Here is a 23,503-nt window from a genome sequence, read left to right as displayed (position 1 = left end):
TCACAAGTACTTTTTAGTATCTCTTAGTGAGAAACTATTTTTACAACATTTTAATACAAAGGCACTAAAATGAAACATTTTTTTTGTTAACGTGACGACATCAACTACAACCACCACAGCTACCTCAACTGCTACTACTATTACTACTACTGCTGTTGCTACTACTATTACTACTACCAATACTAGTGCTACTACTACTACTGCTGCTGCTACTTCTACTATTACTACGGCTATTGCTACTACTACTCCTACCACTACAATACAACTGCTACTACTTCTGCTACTACTACTACTAATTTTATTAATGTTATTATTATTACTATTAGTTGTATTAGTTAAACTACTGCTGCCAGTAGTTAACAATAAAACGTCAGTAATAAATAATAGCCTCAAAGTTCATCGAATCTTGGATGTGAAACCAGCCGAAACATACCAAACACGTTCAGCCAATCATAATTCAGATATTCATCTCATGAATATTAATTAATTACTGCATAATTAATTAGGTGATTAATTAGTTATTTAGTTAATTATATTTTTGTGTGTGTACTAATGATAAATTGAGCGTTTACTAATTCAAAGTTACGTGTTATTTGCATTTAGGCACGTATATTTGTTTGTGTGTACATGTATTTTTGTATGTATGTATATGTGTATGTTTGTATGTATGCATGTATGTATGTATGTATGTATGTATGTATGTATGTATGTATGTATGTATGTATGTATGTATGTATGCATGTATGTATGTTTGTATGTTTGTTTGTTTGCACGTTTGCGTGTTTATGATCAGGTAAGGTTGTAGCTATGTTGAAAAAATTAAGTTGTTTTTAGTTATGTACGTATATTCCTTTGTATGTCTGTTTGTGTGTGTGTGTGTGTGTGTGTGTGTACATTTCCATACATACATACATATAGACACACACACACACACACACACACACAAACATACACACACACATATATTACGAATCTTTCATCTAACTACTGATTTATTGTCGACAATTTGTTAGTATTAATAATAACAAGATTGCAGCCGCTCGCTCGTAAATAATAAGGAAACAAAAAACATAATAAAAATAATATGAATAATAATATTTATTATTATGAATACTGAAATAATAATATTAATAAATATTAACAACTGATTAATTGCTGAGCGTTATCGGTAAGTTGTTGTTATTGTTAAACATATGATGGATTAATTGTTGGTGATTCGTCACGAGTAGTTTATGTTTAACTCAAATTACATGAACGTTTTTTGCGATAATGTGAGCTTTGTTGAGATTATTATTGTCATTAAATTTGCGGTCATAAAACTCATGATGAGGTGTTTAATTAAATTATAATTAATAATTTGGTGGCAATTATAAACTGATGAACTGTTGGATAAACTTGAAATTTACTATTTCCAAAATTAAAAATATTTTCAGATTCAGAAAGTAGATAATTTGGTGAACAGCTTAATAGAACATCAGTCATCTGACTGACGATCAACAGACACAACCATCACTATACAACATCGCCACTAGGAATTTTACTCATCTCTTATTCATAGTCAAACCTACTTTTTCTTTAATTAATCTCAAAATTTGCACAAATTTCTACATAACCATCACCACCCAAAAATGGTGAGAAACTACTGCAAATTTCCAAACAAGTTCACCCTCGCCGTAATAATATGCGAGATCATCATCTTGGTGTTTTTTGGGGTGTTCGTGAGGTACGATTGGGAAGTTGGTATGCCGAAACCGTTGAATAAAAACTATACGGAAGTGCATGCAAAGGAGACGGCGGAAGAACACGTAGAACATTATTACTCTTGTGAGTAGTAAGACATTTATTTATATCTTTTAGTGATTTTTAAATTTAAAAATCGGCCAAATGAGAACTGACCATTGATTATTTAACCACTAACCCTAACCATACCCCAGTGTTCCAGGACATCCATATCATGATGTTCATCGGTTTCGGTTTTCTGATGACATTCCTGAAGCGATACGGCTTCAGCAGTGTCGGAATGAACTTCTTCATAGCGGCGTTTGTCCTTCAATGGCAGACCATCATTCACGGATGGATCGATACTTTTGAATATTACGGTACGCCGAGTGCCGGTACCAACGACACAGACGTTCATAAATATATCTGGGTTAATGTAGAAACGTAAGTGACGATGGTTGGATGATCATGATATAAAAATTAACTGACTCACACACACAATACGCACACACACAATACGCACGCACACGCACACATAAACAGACTGATAGAATCTGACTTTGCGGCAGCTGCAGTCCTCATCTCGTTCGGCGCTGTGCTCGGAAAGGTAAGAACACTTGCCATTGCCACATACATAACATTACATACATTTTTATACGTATGTATGTACTGCGATACACAAGTGTACGTATTGCATACGTAATTGCGTACATTGCATACATCAGTACACATGTTACATATATACGTAAACTGAAATACACACATGACACACACAAAAAATACACATTACATATAATAAAACCACCTGATACATACAAAACTACACGTACATGTGCATGTTATTGTCATACACGTATTAAAAAGTACATATTACTATGTGTGTTTTAAATAGAAACACGTCTATTTCCAGTCATTCAGATATACTGCATAATTCATCGTTCTTACAAATAAACAAAGTTGAACAAACTCAGAAAAAAAACACAAACACACACGTGCACACACAGACACACTCGCACACACACAAATACACATACGTGTAAACACACACACATCACACATGTTACGTAGGTCAGTCCGATACAACTGCTTATAATGGCAGCTATGGAGATTGTATTTTACGAGGGGAACATTAAAATCGTCATCGGATATATCGGGGTCTGTCTTTTTGTAGTTTTTAATGCTTTTAAAGTTTTTATTTAGCACTCTTTAAATTAGAAATCAAGGTGATTGTATTAAGTATGAACACATAACACACACATACAAACACACACAATTACACACACACACAAACACACACAAACGCAGGCGACAGACATCGGAGACTCCATGACAGTGCACACATTCGGTGCCTACTTTGGTCTGATGGTGGCCTGGGTCCTTTACAAGAAGGAAGTACATGATGCCGAAGAAAAGGAGGGTTCCGTCTATCAATCGGATATCTTCGCTATGATTGGTTAGCTAGGTTTATGGTAGAATGGATGTGACTAGTTGGGACTTTGATATTCTTATTTCTATCTTACTCAAAAAAAATTGTTAAAAGTTTCTGCATTTGTTATTATTTCAGCACCTCATTTCTTTCTAATTTTTTTATTCTTAATTACTTTTATCTCATTTTCAAGCACAACCACATTACAATTTAAATGCTCCAGGAACCATCTTTTTGTGGATATGTTGGCCGAGTTTCAACTCAGGGACTGCCGTGGACGAGGGGCGTGTGAGGGCCATCGTCAACACCTACTACTCGCTGACAGCCAGCGTCATCACTACCTTTGCTATTTCCTCCCTCGTTGATAAGAAGAATCGATTCAATATGGTTTGTTTGTTACGAGTGGTGGTTTTTAGAGATGTGTGCGTGGGAAAGGAAAATGGTTTGTTAGTTAGGCGTCTGTTGTACATTTCCTTTCACCTCCTCTTTCTCGTCTTCCTCTTCTTCCTCTTCCTCCTCCTCCCCCTCATCCTCTTCCTCTTTCTTTCCATCCTCCAGGTGCACGTGCAGAACTCGACGTTGGCAGGTGGTGTGGCGATAGGTTCCGTGGCCGACATGATCATCCAGCCGTGGGCGGCCATCTTGACCGGGATGGTAGCCGGAGTTGTTTCCGTTCTGGGGTACAAGTTTTTGACGGTTGGTTAAGTTGGAAGTGTTTTGATAATGGTGAAGATGGTGGTGATGGTGATGATGACAAAACTTTAATTTTTTTTTAAACCTATTATTATTCATTAGATAATCCAATTTAACTGCCGTGTTGCGCTTCTGTCTGTTATTATATTCAATGAGTATATAAACAACATTATTATTATTTTTCCTTTTTCTTCTTTTTCTTTTTGTTATTATGTTTATTATTTTTGTTATTATATTTATTATTTTTTTTATCTTATCATTGTCAGCCGTATCTATCAACGCGCCTGAAGTTGCACGACACGTGTGGCGTCCACAACTTGCACGGCATGCCAGGCGTCATCTCGGGCCTGGGTTCAATTCTCGCTGCTGGAATTAGTTACCCTTATCTCTACGAGAATGGGTAGGTTTTCACTGGTTGGCTGGTTGGCTAGCTGGTTGACTGGCTGGTTGGTTGGATGGCTGGCTGGTTGATTGGTTGATTTTTTGATTGATTAGTTGGGTTGTTTTGTTGATTAAATTGTGTGTTAATTGTTATTTTGAACAAAAAATTGAATTAGTAAACACAACTTCATTTCAAAAATTAAGAAAAAAAAAGAAATAATAAACGCAAGCAAACTCGACAAACCAGTTTTTCAATTAATCATCGCATTAACTGATTAATTAACTTCAATAATTAATTAATTAACAATATAATTAATAAAACAAAGACTAACAAAGATCTTTGGTGACGAGGCAATGGACACGAGCTTGAACTACAGGGCCGGTATGCAGGCCGCATGCCTTGGGGTCACACTGGGGATTGCCATGTTTGGAGGGCTAATGACTGGTTAGTGGATTAAATGAATGATTGTATGGTTTGAATAGATTATTTTTTAATGAGTTGGGTAATTGATTGATTGTTTAATAATTAACAATCGGCCATAAAATTAAAAATTACTGATCATTAATTTAAAAATCTTTTGCGTATTCTGTCTAACTTTCTACCAACCAATCACAGGAGCCGTTCTAAAAATCCCGATCTTCGATCATCCAATAGGAGAGCAGATATTTGACGACGAAGACTATTGGATAATCCCGGTCGACGAATCACATCATAGGCCTGCTGTAGATGGGGAAGAAATGGGGCCAACCTTCTCAAAGATATGAAACTATTTTAAATAATTAAGGAATAATTATGAATAATTATTATTATTTTGAGTATTTAAAAAATTATGAATATCCAATTCTTACGCGATGGGAAAATATTTTTGTGATAATTATTCTTTGTTTCTCTTATTTCATAAAAATTGTTGTCACTTGAAATTTTCACTTCTATCACATTTGTAGTTATAGTTATTACTGTTTTTCTTCTTATTATTATTGGTGTTGTTATTGTTACTATTAATATTATAATTATTATTATTGTTGTTGTTATTGTTGTTGTTATTATGATTAATGAGGTCATAGCGGTTAATGTCGTTGCTTTTATTGTAGTAAGTAGTCGTCAAAAATGTCTTGTTATTCTTATTTATATTATTTATTATTCATACAATTTATTATTTATTGAGAATGTTATTATTATTATAATTATTATTGTTTAGTTCGTATCATTAACATTTCAAGTATAATCTTTCGACCTAGTAAGCAAACATTGCAAAAAAATGAAATAGATTTTTAATGGAATATTTAGCTGCAGGTTTTATTATTATTATATTATAATATTATTTGTTCACTTATTCATTCTTTTGTTTGTTTGTTTGTTTATTTATTTGTTTGCTTGCTTGTTCATTCATTCATTTGTTTGTTCGTTCTATCATTCATTCATTCATTAAATCATTCATTAGTTCGTTCGTTCGTTCGTTCCTTCATTCATTCGTTCGTCTTTTCGTTCATTCATTCATTCGTTCGTCTTTTCGTTCATTCATTCATTCATTCATCCATTCATTCTTTCTTTCAGTTAATTTTTGAATTTTATGTAAGTTCATTGGTCTATCAGATCAGACGTTTGACTTTGCAAAGACCATTGTTAATTTTAATAGCATTGTTTTGTTAGGAGTGGTTCAATTTTCTTTTGACAACAATTGCAATAGCAAAAATACTACTACTATTACTACTGCTACTACTACTTCTGCTACTGCTACTACTGCTAACGAACTACAAACATATTAACACCAAATATTCGGTAGAATTTATAAAATATTGTAAATATATATATATATATATATATATATATATATATATATATATATATATGTATAAGTTTACGATAAATTATTTTTGAATAACAAAAATTTATTACACAACAGTTGCATGCGCTCTCCCATTCGTTAAGTTGCTCGATAATTTATTCATTCATTCATTCGTTCGTTCGTTCGTTCGTTCGTTCATGTTTGGTACGATGTTTGATCAGTTTGACCTTAATTTATAATAATCAATCATTAATTGGCCCATTTATCACCATCAAGAGCATTTATTATTTAATATATTTTATGTTATTATTGCTTTTATTATGATAGATAATAATAATAATAATAATTTTTTTCTTCTTAATATTATTTATTAACCCTCTGTTAGTGTTAATTTGATCAAACTAACATAATTGATGTCAATTGTATAATTGCCAGCTTCTAACTTGGATTTTTTCACTGATTGATTGATTGCAATATTTTGCTTCTTATTTATCACTTTTATTAACAAATAATTTTAAGTTTCTTCGAATAATTTAAAGTTTTACTAAATATTATCAAGTTTGTCTGAATAAATTTGTGTTTTTAAAAATAATTTTAAGTTTGTTTGATTAATATTAGAACGTTCCTCCACATTATCATTGCTACTTGCTTATGAATAGTGCCATCTAAATCAAGCGAGAAATTTTTACGTGCTTGTTGTTTGAAATTTTTGACGAAATAAAAATTTTGAATTGTAATCAGGCAGTCGAACGATTGATTCATAAAAATTAAATGATTAACGTGAAGTTTTTGCAGACAGGCATACATACAAACATAAAAACACAACATGCAAACATACATACAAAAACAGAAAGTATAACATGAATACAGACATACCATACCATGGCAAACATACCGTGAAATACATACTCATCATAAAGACAAAACTATATAAAAATAATTGAAAATTTGAAAAATGTTGACGAACGAAGCAAACGTCTACAAATACAAACTAGACATAATAAAGATAAAACCCTTCAAACAATTAATTGCACGGCACGTACATCTACATGAACCAGTTACACATAATGAAATACAATATGGTATCATTAAAATACACATATAATACACTTATAGTATGAAGCACACATCAAATACACATAAGCTAAACATACAATATACACAAAACACACATATACAACCGGTATACAGTACTTGCACACCATGCACTGCACGTATATGCATTACATATTTGATACACAGAATAAAATACGGTAAACATGCAACACACATACAATAAACATATAATTTACACAAAATACACATATAATATACACTTAGTACACATACAATACACATATACGCATAATGTTCGTATTTGACCGGTATTACCCCGAGAAATCCGGGTCTATTCGGCTTAGAAACCTCTCTATCGAATAACTTAAAATTAATCTCGATGACAACACTGCTCTCCAATTTATTGCATGCAAAAACTGTTCAAATTCGAGAATAATTTTCACAAACGGAATTTGACAAAGAATTTTTTGGAAAGTACTCAAATGTACATTTCCCTCTTTTTTTTTTCTCTCTTTCTCTCTCTCTCTCTATATATATATATATATATATATATATATAATTTATATATATATATAAAATTTATAAATATATATATATAATTTATATATATATATATATATATATATATATAATATATGTATATATCTGTGTATGTGTGTGTGTATGTTTGTATGTGTGCGTTTGTTTGTGTTTGTGTGTGTGTGTGTCCTGTATGATACAAAACCGCCTTTGCCAGAAACGGTAGAAATAGCAGGAGAATTTATGTAAGATTTGTCAGATGATATTTATGATAACGATGCTTGACGAGATAATTTTTATTGAAGAAAAAATTCAATTACCAATGCTATCGTTACTATTACTGCTGCTGCTACTGTCGCTGTTGCCGCTACTTCTACTACTTATACTACTACGGCTACTATCGCTACTACTATTGCTGCCATTATTAATTCTACTACTTCTACTACTAACATAGTACATGCAGAAGCTGTAGCAGAAATAGCAATAGTAGAAGACATAGCAGTCGTAGTAGTAGTAGCAGCAGCAGCAGCAGTAGTAGTAGTAGTGGTAGTAGTAGTAGTTGTAGTAGTAGTAATAGTCGACGCTGTCTCTTTCAGATTCTTAATAGCTGTTTAATTTGGCGAGATGCCTCTATGTGGGATCAATATTGAAAGTCGTTGTTGATGTCTTTGTTGTTGCTTTTGTTGTTGCTTTTATTGTTGATGTCTTTGTTGTTTTTGTTGTTGTTGGTGTCTTTGTTGTTGTTGCTGATGATGTTTTTGTTGATGTTATTGTTGTTGTTGTCTTTTGATGATTTTGCTGATGTGTTTGTTAATTATTTTTGATAATCCATTGTTTGTGTGTTTGTGTACTTTTTATTGTCATTAATGTGTTTTTGTTGATGAAAGTTATTTCTAATGGAGTTGTTGTTGTTATTGTTGTTATCGTGGTACTAATGCTTCCGTCCAATTTCTCGTTGTCATTATGGTTTTACTACTGGCACGGACTCTCTTGTGATCATTTATAATGTAATTGTTATATTATTGCAGTTTCGCTGGTGCCATTGATGTTGTTGTTGCTGCTGTTTGACTCAAGATGGCCGTTGTCTCCGTGATTGTTGTTTGATAAAGAATGGTGATTATTTTGTAAATTTGGTTGATGTTGTTGTTGTTGTAACTTATCTAAATTGGTGACTTTTAGATGTTTAAGAATCGAACTAGAGACAGCGTGTCCGTCGCCCCAAAAGTTAGCAGTTGTGAGAGGGTGCGGGTACGGTTGGTTTTCGGGACGGCTGAATAGGTAGTTGGGCAGTTTGATTCGATTTGGTGAAAAGCATAAATTGCATTTTATTGTAGTAATTAAAATTATTGTAAAGATTGGTGTTGTTGTGTGTGTTGTTGCGTTGTTGTTGTCGTTGTTGTGTTACTGCCACTGAAATTGTAATGAAAAACTTTGTATTGCATATTTTGAGTTTAATATTGGTCGTAATTTTATTGTTGTTTTTTGTTGTTGTAGTTGCTGCTGCTGCTGTTGTTGTTGTTAATCCTATTTAGGAATTTTCCCAACCGTACAATGCAAGATGTAGAAGGAAATAGATTTTTATCGCAATGTTGTTGTTGATGTGATTGCTGTGATTGTTATTCACCTTGTAGTTTTTAATGATTTTATTATTGTTAATGTGTTGTTTTATTGTTGATATGTTGTTGTTGTCGTTAACTTTGTTGAAACTCTAGTTGAAGATGTTGCTATTTCAGTGTTGTTATTGTTGTTATTATTTATATTACTAATGATTTTTTTAATGACGTCATCATCAACGTCATCATCTAGATCATTGGGGTACCTCAAAGATCCGTATTAGGACCGTTGCTATTTCAAATATATATTTTTAATTTCATAATTTGCAGCTGACACTAAATTATGTTCTGTTGTAGACAACGATGAAGATATTGAAACTCTAGCATTCGATTTGCAAAAGATATGCAAATGGGCAGAGGATTGGCAGATGGTATTCAACACTAACAAATGTGCAGTCACACATGTAGGAGCAAACAACAAGGCAAGCTTATTCAAACTTGGAGACACACCACTAAAAGTGAAGAGGAAAATAAGGATCTAGGGGTGATAATTCATCGGGATGGTAAGGTAGCACGGCAATGCATCGAGGCGGCTAAAAGTGCAAACAAAACTTTGGGTATGATAAAAAGAAGAGTAAAAAGCAAAGATATGACCGTCATATTAAACCTGTATAAAGTATTGGTTCGACCTAAGTTGGAGTACTGTGTTCAGTTTTGCAATCCAGATAAACAAAAGGACAGACATACGCTCGAGAACATTGAAAGGAGGGCAACGAGAATGATGAAGGAGTGTCGCGGTATGTCATATGAAGACAGATTAAAAGTTTGTGGATTGACAACACTAGAAACTGAAGAAAAACAAGAGGAGATTTGATTCAGGCATACAAAAGCATCACTATGAAGGAGAATTTGGAATCAGCGAAATTCTTTGAGCTTTAGATAAATTGTAAAACAAGGGGGGCATAAATATAAGATCTTTAAAAAAGCTCGAGATCGATAAAGCAAATATTTTTCATCTGCAGAGTTGTCAACGAGTGGAACAAACTGGGAGATGAAATAATATGCGCAGAAACAACTAATAATTTTAAAGCAAACTTGGCAAAAGTAAGATACTAAAAAGTCTCAGAGTGGTCCTGTCACAGACTTAGTCTTCTTGGATCACTATAAAAAATCTTTCTTATGTTATATTATGTTAGATCATCCTCCTCCTCCCCATCAACGTCATCGTCGTCATTAACATTTTCTATGTTTCAATTTTTGATACAGCTACAGGAGCGCTATTCCTGTCTCGTTTTTACTTATGTTTATATTTTAATCATCATCATCATCATCATCATCATCATCATCATCATCATCATCATCATCATTATCATCATCCTCATAATTATCATCATCATCATCTTCTTCTTCCTCCTCCTCCTCCTCCTCATCATTCTCAGCATTGTTTGAATGTATACATACAAATATCTGTATATTTGTATATCGGCGTTTGTATGGTTGCACGCATATCTACGTTTGTATTTTTGTATGTAGAGGTCTAGATGTTTGTATTATACACATTTGTGTGTTTGTATATAAATAGTTTTATGAAGAAATGTTTGTATATTTGCATGTTTATGAGTATGTATGTTTGATACATTAGTTTCAGCAATTTGTTGCCGCTAGCCTTCAACAGGACTATCTCAAGATTATTTCCTGACCTTTTCTGTTCACTTTAATTGTTTTTTCGGTTCTCATGACGACGATGATGATAATGATGTTGTTAGTGATGATGATGACGATTGTGATGGTGATGGTAGTGGTGATGGTAGTGGTGATGATGATAATGAAACTTTGTATTGATGACGATGAAATAATGATTATGGTAGTGATGGAGGTGCTGGAATAATGGTTGTGACGATGATGATGATGATGGTTATGATGACGATGATGATGTAATGATAATATGATGATTATGGTGAGTTGAATGACGCTGATTACATGTGATGATGGTGATGAACGTTCTTTAAATTACGGCGATGTCTGTATGCGATAGTCAGTAACTTCGATTTAAAAAACATTCGCACTAATGAAATGATGTTTTTTATGTGAATTTTATGTGAGTTTATGCCGAGGTGAAAATGATAACGATGATGATGGCGATGATGATGACGACAAAAGTAACAAAGGTGGTGACGTAAAATTCTGTGGTGACGTCATTTCACAAGAAAGAAAAACACTTTTACAGCGATCGTGGTGACGTCAAATTTGATGGCTCTCAGTAAAAAAAAAAGAAACTCACAACTGCGAAATATTGATGATGAAACGGATGGTAATGGAAATGATGATGATGGTGATGATGATGATAGAGGGATGATGGAAATAATGATGATGATGATGATGATGATAGAGGGATGATGGAAATAATGATGATGATGATGATAGAATAGGGGGGATGATGATGATGACCCAAACGATGATGGTGAAGATGATGATGAAAGTGACGGTGGCTGTGATTAGAACGATAATGGTCGTTTTATGAGGCAGAAGATGGCGATGATAAAGATTTGGATTGCTGTGCCTGTAACTCGGAGAAGCAGAAAGAAAGAGAAAGAGAGAGAGAAAGAGAGAGAGAGAGAGAGAAAGGAAAGAGAGAAAGGAGAGAGAGAAAGGAGAGAGAGAGAGGAAAGAAGAGATGAAAAAAGAAAGAAATAAAAAAAGAAATAACAGTAAAAAAAGGAGGAGGAAAGAAAGAAAGAGAGTAAAAGTGAGAGAGAGAGAGAGAGAGAGAAAAAAAAAGAAATCACACAATGAAAAATTAACAAGTGAAAATAGAATATTGAAAAAAAACAATTGAAATAAACAAATTTTAATAATTTAAAAAAAATAGTTCGAAGGAAATTAAATAAAGACAAATAATTGGTTGAATAAAACCATATCGCAGCAAGGCAGAAAAAATTTGAGGGGAAAAAATTAATAGAAAAAATGATTTAAAATATGAGAGGAGTATCTCGTCGGACTGATTGCTGGTGAGGAATGAAGATTTGATGAATTATTTGTTTGCAGTGTTCGGATGAGTTTTTACATATTCAACAGATGACAGATTAGTAATCTTTGCTGGGTGGTCAGTCGCTGTATTCGCTCATTCATTCATTCATTCTTTTGTTCGTTCGTTCGTTCGTTCGTTCGTTTGTTTGTTCGTTTGTTCATTTTTCTATTTATCTATACATCCATCCACCAATCTATCTATCAATCTATCCAATGAATTACTCACCAGACATCCATCCCATCAACTCACGCCTCGTACATCAGTCCACGATTGAATGAATGAAGAATGAGTTAATAGGTGAATGAATGATGGAATGAGAAATGAATGAATGATGCAAAGAAGAATAGTAATCATAATTAAAATTATCGCCACCACCACTAAGCGCCATCGTAACGAAATTCTCGCCCGCATCCTGCATGAGTTGCAGCTGCAGTAATATGGTGAACGTTTGAGACATTTCTAAACTAGACAATTTAAAATTGAATGAAACTGAGTGAGTAAGCGATCTAGTGAAAGATGAATAAATAAGTGAATGAGTGGTTGAATGAATAAGTGAATGAATGAATGAGTGATTGAATGAATGAGTGAATGAATGAATGAATGAATGAGTGATTGAATGAATGAGTGAATGAATGAATGAATGAGTGAATGAGTGAGTAAGTAACAAACGGGTAAAAAATGAATGAATGAGTGAAAGAGTGAATGAGTAGATGAACAAATGAACGAGTTGAAGGTTAGGTTTGATGGCTGGTAGGATTGACAGCTAAAGAAACGATTATAGAAGCATCATCATCAGAAGCAGCATAACTTTTATCATCGCCATTATCATCTTTGTCGTCGTCATCATTATCATCATCATCATCGTCATCGTCATCTTCATCACCATAATCTTTTTCGTCGTCACCATCACCACCATCATCATCTTTGTCGTCGTCATCATTATCATCATCATTATTTTCCTCGTCGTCATCATTAACATTTTTTTATCATCATCATCTTCATCATCATCATCATCATCATCATCATCATCATCATCACAAACAGCACCGGCAACATACTCGTCAACCAAATTATTGCGATGGTCATTGTTAACATGTGGTCATTTTGTCGCTGTTGACGTCATCGTCTTCACCGTTTTCATCATCACAACATCACGTGATATTTTTTCACTTTTCAACATGGTCATCGTCATTTTGACATCATTTCCGCGTCATTATAACAGACATCTTCAACTAAATATAGAGCTAATTATTAGTCACATCATCTTCTTGTATCATCATTATTATTCTCATTACACACACATAAATGTACACACGCACACGCATGCACACATACACGTACACACGCACACACACACACACACACACACGGCCATATAAACTAAACGACCACCATTAAGCAGATATTTTTGTTTTGGACAGACAAGAAAAATAATGAAAATAAGAAAGAGCATAGAATAAATAGCTCGTGCGTATTAAGATATCTATGGATGATAATGACAGAAGTTATCATAATTTGCTGGGATTTTTTGCATTTTTTGGTCTGTGTTAAACAAATGGGTAAGCTTGTATGCGTGTGTTTGTGTGTATTTACACAAGTGTGTTTTGTTATAGAAAAAGTGTTTATGTGCGTGTGTGTGTGTGTGTATGTGTGTGCGTGTGTATGTGTTTATGTAAGTGTGCATGTGTGTCACTTATTTCAGAGTAATTTTTCCTTTCCTTAATAAATGCTTATAAAATATTTTTGAATGAGTGTGTATATAGACTTCGACTGCTTGAAAAAAAAACAAAAAGTGTACTAATTGAAACAATTAATATTTATGTACCGACGGAGCTAACGTCACGCAAAAGAAATATTGCAAGCTAAAAATGTGCGCAACCTAAAAGTAAATACAAACAAATACAAACATATACAGACATCTAAGAACATATACAAACATATACAAACGTTTACAAACATATACAGAGATCTAAAAACATATACAAACATACATAAACGTATACAAACATATACAAACGTATACAAACATATACAAACGTATACCAACATGAACAAACACGTACACACATGAACTTGTTTACTCGTTCAAAATGCCACAATGCAAAAGTGTCAAAAGAAATAATTTCGTCCTGAAGACTGGTTAGTCGGCAAAACAATTTCTCAATTTTTTGGTTTGAAACATATCCTGTTTGTTGTTTGTGTTTTTATTGTTGTTGTTATTACAATCATTAGAGATGTTATTATTGTTGGTGGTGTTTTTATTACAATTATGTTTTTTGCGTCTGCTGATTGGCTTGCTGGCCTAGCGGAAAGTTCAGTGGGAATTGTCTCTTGATTGATTTGGTATTCCTTTTGAATATTATTGCACTTTTTCAAGTTGCATGTCGTCTGGCTATAATTTTTCAAGTCACAAGCAAAATGAATTTTTTTTCAAAAAAAAAACAAAACAAAACAAAAAAATACAGTTGTATGTATCAATCAATCGTGTATGGATTTTTTTGGAAGCAAGGAAATTGTTTTTGAAGAAAGGAACGAATGAGAGATGAAGAAAAATTAGTGTTAGGATCATTTTCTTTTTAGCTCTCCGTCAGCAAACAAATGTTCATTTTTCATTTTTCAATTTCTGAATATTTTTTTCTATATTTCAAATTATTTTGTTTGTGTGTAAATTTAGTTATCCGTGTGTTTGTTTGGATATTTGTATGTTTGTTTGTGCGTGTGTTTGTCAATACAGGAATATATACTAGAAATATCAGCAAGCAAAAACATTTGCATTTTAGTAAAAATGACTAGAGACAGTTTCAAATTCAAACGTTTTAAAAATAGGAGGGTGAAAATATATTCGCTGAAAACTTGAACATTTTGAAATGAAGCATGCCAGTGAGACATGCTGAAACAGACATGCAAACATAGATAAAATAAAAACATACAATTATAAAAATACACTCCTTGAAGCAAGCCTACGTGCATACATACAAACGCTAAAAGATGCAAACAAACCCATATAAAAAGAAATAAACAAACTATCAAAAACCCATACAAAAACATAGAAACACAAAAAGTTACACATACAACAACATACAAACCCAAAAAACATAAACATACAAGTACAAAATTATGAATCATTTTTTCCAGTAGTTCTTAAAATCTGTCTAAAAAATTATTTTTAATGACAGAGGAGAGAGATACTCTTGTGAAAGTAGTAGTAGTTGTGTAAGAGTAGTAGTAGTTATAGTAAAAGTAGTAGTAGTAGTAGTAGTAGCAGCTGCAGCAGCAGCATCAGTAGTAGTAGTTATTGTCGTAATAATAGTATTAGAAGTAGAAGTAGTTGTAGTAGCAACAACAGTAGCAAGGTGTTAGAAAACTTTGAAAAAAATGAAAAAATGGAAAAATATGCGAAAAAATCTTTCGTAGAATTTTTGGACTCTCCACTGGCGCTAACTACAATTCTAATTGTCATTGACGTTTGCCGAGAGTCACAATAAAAATCAGAATAAATAGAAAAACCAAAAAAAATTGAAAAATAAATAAATACGTTGTGTGTTTCTGCTCTAGAAATGCTTTCTGTATTTTTCTTTTTTGTGAAATTTATGTTGATATTAGCATAATGGTTTTGATTCACGTTCAGTTTCTTAAATATTCATACAAACAACGTACAAAAACATCAAACAACATTAAAACAACAAATAAACAACATATAAACAACATAAAAACTAAGGACAGAACTAATAAATAACGGAGAGAAAGAGAGATAAAGCAAGAGCGAGAGAGAGAGAGTGCGAGATAGAGAGAGAGAGAGAGAGGGAGAGAGAGAGAGAAAAAAGACCGTCAAACATCATGCAATCCACATATGCTTCATTCAAGGCACCATAAAACATACGACCAATAACATCATATCGCAATTAAATCACACATACACACACACACACACACACACACACATACACACACACACACACAAACATACAAACAGTTGCAAAGCCACAGACACTTACATAATCATAAGTACATAAACTTGCCACTAAGACACAGGAATATACAAACAATTACAACCTCATAGAAAAACAAATACACACACAGACAAACACACACGCACACAAACAAACACACAAGCATAAAAAATCTTAACAACCAGGAGGAAAAAATATTCAGCTAAAAACAAATTGATGTTCGAATTCGGTAAAGAATGCGCGCTCTCGCATTCGTCCGGCAGACGACCTAACGAGCGAGTCGTATCCGTCATGACGTCATAATCTCGTGTTCGATCTGTTTCCGGTATGCATCGTTTGTGTTTGTGTACATTGTGTATGTTGTTTGAAAGTGTGCGTTGTGTATGTTATGTATATGTGTGGGCCCGAATATGTGAAAGAAACTATACAAGTGCATTTTTGTATAATATTGTGTTTGAAGATGAACTTTGTCTGTGCTGCTGTGTCTGTGCTGCTGTGTATGTGATGTTGTGTTTGTGATGCTGTGTATGTGCAGTTGTGTATGTGTGGTTCTGTGTGTGAAGTAGAACGTTTGATGTAGACTCATGGCTCTGCACTGCAAGGAATGTACGAAGCACATGGCAGATACCGTGTGCATATTGGGCTGTTTGCTTCGACGAATTATTTATTTGAGAAAATTCTCTTCAGAAAAATTAAAGCAGATGTTGAAAAAAATTGCAAATTTTAAAAGAAGTAAAAATATGAAAGAAGAAAAGAAAAAAATATGAAAAAGGATAGAAAGACAAAAAATAGAAATGGAAGCGAGGATGACGAAATTGAGATAAATTTAGAAAGATAAAGAGATGATGAGAGAAAGAAAGAGAGAGAAGAAAAGAAAGAGTGAAAGAAAAAGAGTGAAAAAAAATGAGAGAGTAAGAGGGTGAGAGGGAAATATAATAAATGGATTGAATATCTTGGTCCGCTTTAAAGAATTGAAATGGAAAGATGAAAAAAAGCCTCGCTGGCGCCGACGAAAATGTAGAGAAAAATATTTTTGATTGATTTGTGGTTTAATGAATATACTTTTTAAAACCAACAAATCAACCAAACAACAAACAATCAATCAACTATCAACTAATCGTCTATTTAATCGATTAATCGATCAACAATCATCTAATGAAAAGACACAAGTTCAACAAATCATTCAAACAATCAAAAAACTTTTTGAAAACCTAAAAATCATCCAATAATTCAACCAACAATTCAAACAACAAATTAACCAACAATTCAACCAACAATTCAACCAACCAGTCAACCAACCAGTCAACCAACCAATAAATCGATCAACTAATTAACCAAACAACAAGTAAATCAATCAGTGAGTCAACTTTCCCAAATGACGATATCCAAAACTGGAAAACCTGGCAGCGACACGCACCACGGCCATAAACTTGAAAAAATATTCACCATACTCTTCCAACACGTTTTGCTCTGGCTAGCAAAAAATCGTCGCATAAATCAACACTAGGGTCTTCCTTCATAGCTTGCTTGGACCAAAAAGATAAGAGAAGAACTATGAATGAGTCGCTGGGAGAATTTTCGCTAACTTTTTGCAGTTGGTGATGTTGATGGTAATGTGTTGTGGCGGATGTTGGTGCTGTTGTTGCTTATGATGTTGTTGTTGCAGTAGTTGTTAGATGCTTATGTAGTTGTTTAGTATTTTTGTTATTGATGTATTGTTCAATGATGTTGGCTATGGTGTTGATGTCAATGCGACTGGTGTTGTTGCTGTAATTGTTGTTGTTAATGTATTTTCATTAAATAATAATTTTGTTGTTGTAACTATTAATCTGATGTTGTTGTTATGAATTTTTAATTTCTTATGACGATTGTGTTTATTGGCTGGTAACATTTTATTCTAACTTACCACATACCACACAACGTGCCTGAGCCGTCTGTTGATTAAAGCTATTTATTTTAATTTATTTCCTAACATCTTTCTTCAGATACAAATTTTCAACATACTCCCATTCCAGAGACTATTATTAAAAAAATAAAAAAACCATAATAATTAAACAACAACAACAATAATAATAATAATAATAATAGTAAAAATAATAATAATGTTAATATTCACCGGCATTTAATAGCTATATATATTATCCCGCTAAGAAGTCTTCGTGCGTGCGTGTGTGTGTGTGTGAGTGCGTGCGTGTGTGTGTGTTTGTGTAGGTGAGTAGAATTTTGATGTTTGTCTGTCTGTTTGTTTGTTTGTTTGGATGTGTGTATTTATTTACTTAATGTATAAAATGTAACATAATAAAATTGAAAGTATTGGAAGCAGTAAAAGTTTTGTAGCAGTATTAATAAACAAATTTGACGTCATTATCATCTTCATCTTCATCATCACCGTCATCATCGTCCTTCATACTTTAATAAAAATCGTTTCATTAAAGTTGATGCCTCTATTAATGTCTAATCAACGTCATTACAGAGCCAAATTTTCACACCACACGCACACACACCCAAACACACACACTTCGTTTTATATTCCTTTATTTTTTTTAATTAATTCTTTCCTCTACTCAACCTTCAAACATTCACATCACTGCAAACCGAGGTCATAATTCGGGTACTTGAGACTCGGGTCGGTATACTGCCTGAGGAACTCGGCATGATAACCGATCGGTGTTATGACATCCCTGACGACCGGTACTTGTAGCATGTGCTTGTCGGCCCACTGAGTTATTCGGTGAAACTTCGGGTCGCCCTGAACTATTTGAATCCCAGTTAGGCGTTCAAGAGCGGGAAACCTTTCAAACCAGGGCCAGATGAGAAAGTCAAGAAAGTAAGGTTCGTCGCCTGTGAGAATGGGAGTCGTCATCATTTTCATCATCCTCGTTACCATCGTCATTATCACATCATCATCATCATTATTATCATCATCGTCGTCATCATCACAACGTCATCATCATCACATCGTCATCATCTCTACCACCATCATTGCCATCGTCGTTGTCATCACCTCCAAAGAATTTATTCTGCAGGGACTCCTCAAAGGGTTGGAGGACTTCTTCAAACTGCTGCTTCAGGTCCCTGAAATCCTCCACACCTTTCAACTTGTTGATCGCCGCGTAGTACACTGCACACACCTTTCATTGATTGGTCGATTGATTGGTTAGTTGAATGGATGGTTGGTTAGTTGATTGATTGATAGAATGATTGGTTGGTTGATTGGTTGGTTGATTGGTTGATTGATTGATTGGTTGGCTGATTGGCTGGTTGTTTGATTGTATGATTGATTGACTGACTGATCGATTTGCAGATTGTATAATTAATTGATCCTTTTCTAGCCTTATTAAACTTTTCAATCATCATCTTCTGTTTGGCCCTCGTGTATGATTCTCTGGTCAGAAGTTTGTTCTGACCGTACCTCTCGTCCAAGTATTCGCAGCAGATTACCGACTCCGTGATTATCCGTTCTGTCAGTACCGATTGAAAATTTATAATTAATATAACGTTTATTTATGGTAATTTATGTTAAATTATAATTATAGTTGAAAATTTTTTAAATAAATTTATAATTAAACTAAAGTCATTTATAATATTATGACGAGGAAAACATTTCATTACGTCATTTATAAAGATGATGACGACGACGACGACGACGATGATGACGAAGATGATGACGTTGATGAATGGATAATGAATTTTTTAGCAGTTCTGTTGGATTAATTTTTCAAACTACACCCTTCGAGGTAGATAGAGAGGGCGAAATTATTTGAGATTTAGGAATTTTAAACAGCTTGGTTTTTTTTAAGCAGCGTTTAGAAAATATTTATTGCGAAATTTTAAAAATAGTGAAAAATTTATCGCTGATTCAAAAACGGCCTGAAGATTTAGAAAAAAAACAAAAGATACAAAACAAAAACAAACAAAAATACAAAAAACAAATATAATTAAAATTACAAAAACGAAGACAAAAGAAAACATCAAGTATTTAAACAAATACACCAAAATCGTTAAAACATCCCAAAATATCTCTAAACAGCAGCCCCAAAATACCCCAAATTACCGTTATGTTCAAGAACCGGTACAGTACCAGAGGCATTTTTCTGTAAGAACCATGCTGGTTTGTCTTTCAAGTTGATGTTCACGATTTCGTGTCTGAGTGAAGAAATTAGTGAATGAATGAGAGAGTGAATGTAGAAACGAATGAATGAATGATAAGTGAATGGAAGATTAAGAGAGTAAATTTATAGATGAATAAATGAATGAATGATTGATTGATTGATTGAATTAGCAAATGAGTGTAAATAAATGAAAGATTGAATGAGTGAGAGAGACAAATGTGAATGATTAAAGAACAAAAAATAAGTATTTAAAAACCGAGAAAGAAATATGAATTATGTTGAGAATTATAGGAAAAATTATGTATAGCAAAAAGAAAAATAAACAACCACCATAAAATCGCAAAAAAGAGAAAGAGTTATGAAAGAGAGAGAAAGAGAGAGAGAGAGAGAGAGAGAGAGAGAGAGAGAAAAGGAGAGCGATAAATAAATATAATAAGGAGAACTCGGCTGATGTTGAGATGATTACGATAAATTTACGAGAAAATACGGTTTATGGCATGCAGCAGGTAGTAATAGTAGTAAGCGTTGTAGCATTAGTAGTAGTAGTGGCCAAAGTAGTAGTAGTAGCGGTGATATTAGAAGCTGTAGTAGTAGCGGCATGATTATTATTAGTAGTAGTTTTTGAAGTAGAAGTTTTTGTACAGAAGTAAAAATTTACAATTTTCAGCAGTAATTGATGTAATTTAAAAACATTAACACTAACTACATGATCAGAAATTGTAATTAATAAACATTAGTAGTAAAGGCTACAAAAAAATTTGTTGTAAATTTTAATTAGCAGCCAGTAGCGGCATTTATAAAAGCACATTAAGCATCTATAACCGCACACACACACGCACTCACAAACAACAACACACATATACAAAAAACCACATCCAAACAAACATTAACACATTATACGCAAATACATCAAAACATATTTGCAAAAGATAACTGTAAATGCTTATAACCGTAAAAACAGACAAACACACAGACGCATACAAACACACGTGCACACACAAATATACACACACATACAAACACACAAACATACATACATCAACCCATACAAAAGCTAAGTGCACATGTGCGTTCAATGCATAAATATTCATTAAAGTTTAGTTGCTTTTTGTATTTATGCATTGCATTCAACGGTAACTAGCTGATTTATAAGTCTTCCGCTTATTCATGTATGTATGTGTTTGTGTGTTTGGGTGTGTGTGTTCGTGTTTATGTCTGTGTTTGTGTGTGCATGTGTGCGTAATTTTGTAAATTTACAGGTATATAAATTTATCTGCACGTCTGGTTTCGTGAATCTGGATGTATTTATTGCGGATTTACGTAGTTTAAACGAAAAATTATAACAATTCGTATGTGGTGAACTCACAATTGTCCAATTTTTTCTATTAAAATCCGAATGAAAGCTTTATTCTAAAACATTTTGTACTCTGTAATTAGAAAATAAAATAAAAGTGAAATCTAAAAATAGAGACAATAAGAAAGAAAAAGAGTGAAATGGGATGAAATAGGAATTTGATTTTGTACTGTCAGACGTCTGAGGAAAATTTAATGATACGATCGATCACTGCATTAATTCATTCATCCATGCATGTATGCGTGCATGTGTGTTTCCAGGTGTGTGTGTGTGTGTGTATGCTTGTGTCTGTATGTGTGTATATGTGTTTCTTTTGTATATGCATGTATGTATGTATGTATGTATGTATGTATGTATGTATGTATGTATGTATGTATGTATGTATGTATGTATGTATGTATGTATGTATGTATGTATGTATGTATGTATGTATGTATGTATGTATGTATGTATGTATGTATGTATGTATGTATGTATGTATGTATGTATGTATGTATGTATGTATGTATGTATGTATGTATGTATGTATGTGTAAGTTTGTTTATAAATTTATTTGTCGTCCAAGCACTGATTTTTGGTGCATTTCTCAATCAAATTAAACAATCAATGGATGAATAAATACATTCGTCTGTAACTATCTATCTATCTTTCTAACTGTTTCTTTGCTTAAATATATTTTTATCTATACACCTATCCATTCATCCATCTATCCATCTGTCTATCTATCCATCCATTTATTCATCAATCAATTCATCTATCTATGCATCTCTCTGCTTGTCTGACTGTATATCCGACAGTATATAGTTATCATCACCAACTCCATCATCAAAAGCATCCTCCTCATCATCATCAACAACATCAATATCATCACCGTTATCTTAACCAACAACAACAATATCTTCACCATCATCATTAACAACAACAACATCAACAACAACAACATCAACAACAACATCCACAACATCAAAATCATCATCAGTAACAACAACATCATCATTAACAACAGCATCAACAACATTAACAACAACAACAACAATATCAACAGCAACAACATCAACAACAACAACGGTACTAACGGAACATTGTAGTACTTGAGTATCATACGTGCTCTCTGGGCGTATGGACAGAACCTCATGCTGTACACCCGCACCTTGTTTGGGGCCAGGGGCGGGTACGGTGACTCTGATAATTACCCACATGGTGATGATGACGATGCCAATGATGATGATGATGATGACAATGATGATGATGTTTTAGATGGCAGCGATGGTGATAATAGAGAAATGATGACGGTATCAAATAAGGCAGTAAATGAGTTAGCGCAGACTGTTAGTGTGCCACGTTTTGCCATGTTGTTTTTGTAATACTTAGTTCAACTCCAAAACTGTTAAGCGTTGTATAAACTCCACATAATGTTAATAATAATTATTAATAATAATTACTAATAAAAATTAATAATAATAAATTAATAAATTTTGTCAAAAAATAAACGAAGATAATAATTAAAACAACATGTTGCAAACGGTGTAAAACACTAACTGGAATTGAAGGCCTTTTGAGTCATGATTGATTTTTTGCCGGCAGTGGCAGTAACAGAAGTAGTGCTGTTACTACAACAACTACCACTCTCGCTGCTGCTGCTGCTACTGCTGCTGCTTCCTGATTCGCTGTTTTGATCGGCTGTTTTGCTGGGTTTTTCCGGATCGGACGCTGCGGTTGGCAATTTCGCTGATTTTTCTTTCGGAGAAGTCTTATCCACTTCTCTGTCCTCATCCGATTTCTTCAACTTCGTGAAGCTAAGAAATTTTTTCCTTTTCATTCTTTGTAATTTTCCTGTTCAAATGATTTCTTTCTACTGTTGCTCGTTTTTGTTTTTGAATAAATTATTTTGTCTTTTTTTATTACTCTCTCTCTTCTCTCCCTCT

The 23,503-nt window shown here is 33.4% G+C and overlaps 2 protein-coding genes across 2 annotated transcripts; one reads left to right on the top strand and one right to left on the bottom strand.

The window, feature by feature from the left end:
• Positions 1 to 1,628: 1,628 nt before the first annotated feature.
• Positions 1,629 to 5,108, top strand: HELRODRAFT_186399 (hypothetical protein; the record flags this gene model as incomplete). Its single annotated transcript, XM_009017762.1, has 11 exons — positions 1,629 to 1,824; positions 1,935 to 2,099; positions 2,160 to 2,163; positions 2,263 to 2,326; positions 2,788 to 2,874; positions 3,025 to 3,172; positions 3,369 to 3,532; positions 3,704 to 3,841; positions 4,105 to 4,238; positions 4,546 to 4,664; positions 4,836 to 5,108. 11 exons carry the CDS (start codon positions 1,629 to 1,631, stop codon positions 4,982 to 4,984), a joined length of 1,368 nt encoding a protein of 455 aa, XP_009016010.1. The 3' UTR covers positions 4,985 to 5,108.
• Positions 5,109 to 18,888: 13,780 nt separating this feature from the next.
• Positions 18,889 to 22,758, bottom strand: HELRODRAFT_151008 (hypothetical protein; the record flags this gene model as incomplete). The annotated part of the gene is made up of 5 exons (XM_009017761.1): positions 18,889 to 18,953; positions 19,117 to 19,203; positions 19,403 to 19,573; positions 20,167 to 20,258; positions 22,655 to 22,758. Coding segments are annotated over 5 exons (519 nt in total), but the record flags the coding sequence as incomplete, so codon positions are not given.
• Positions 22,759 to 23,503: the final 745 nt, after the last annotated feature.

The sequence above is a fragment of the Helobdella robusta genome (assembly GCF_000326865.2).
Source record: "Helobdella robusta unplaced genomic scaffold HELROscaffold_2, whole genome shotgun sequence".
NCBI lineage: Eukaryota > Metazoa > Annelida > Clitellata > Rhynchobdellida > Glossiphoniidae > Helobdella > Helobdella robusta.
This window is presented reverse-complemented; position numbering and strand designations above follow the sequence as displayed.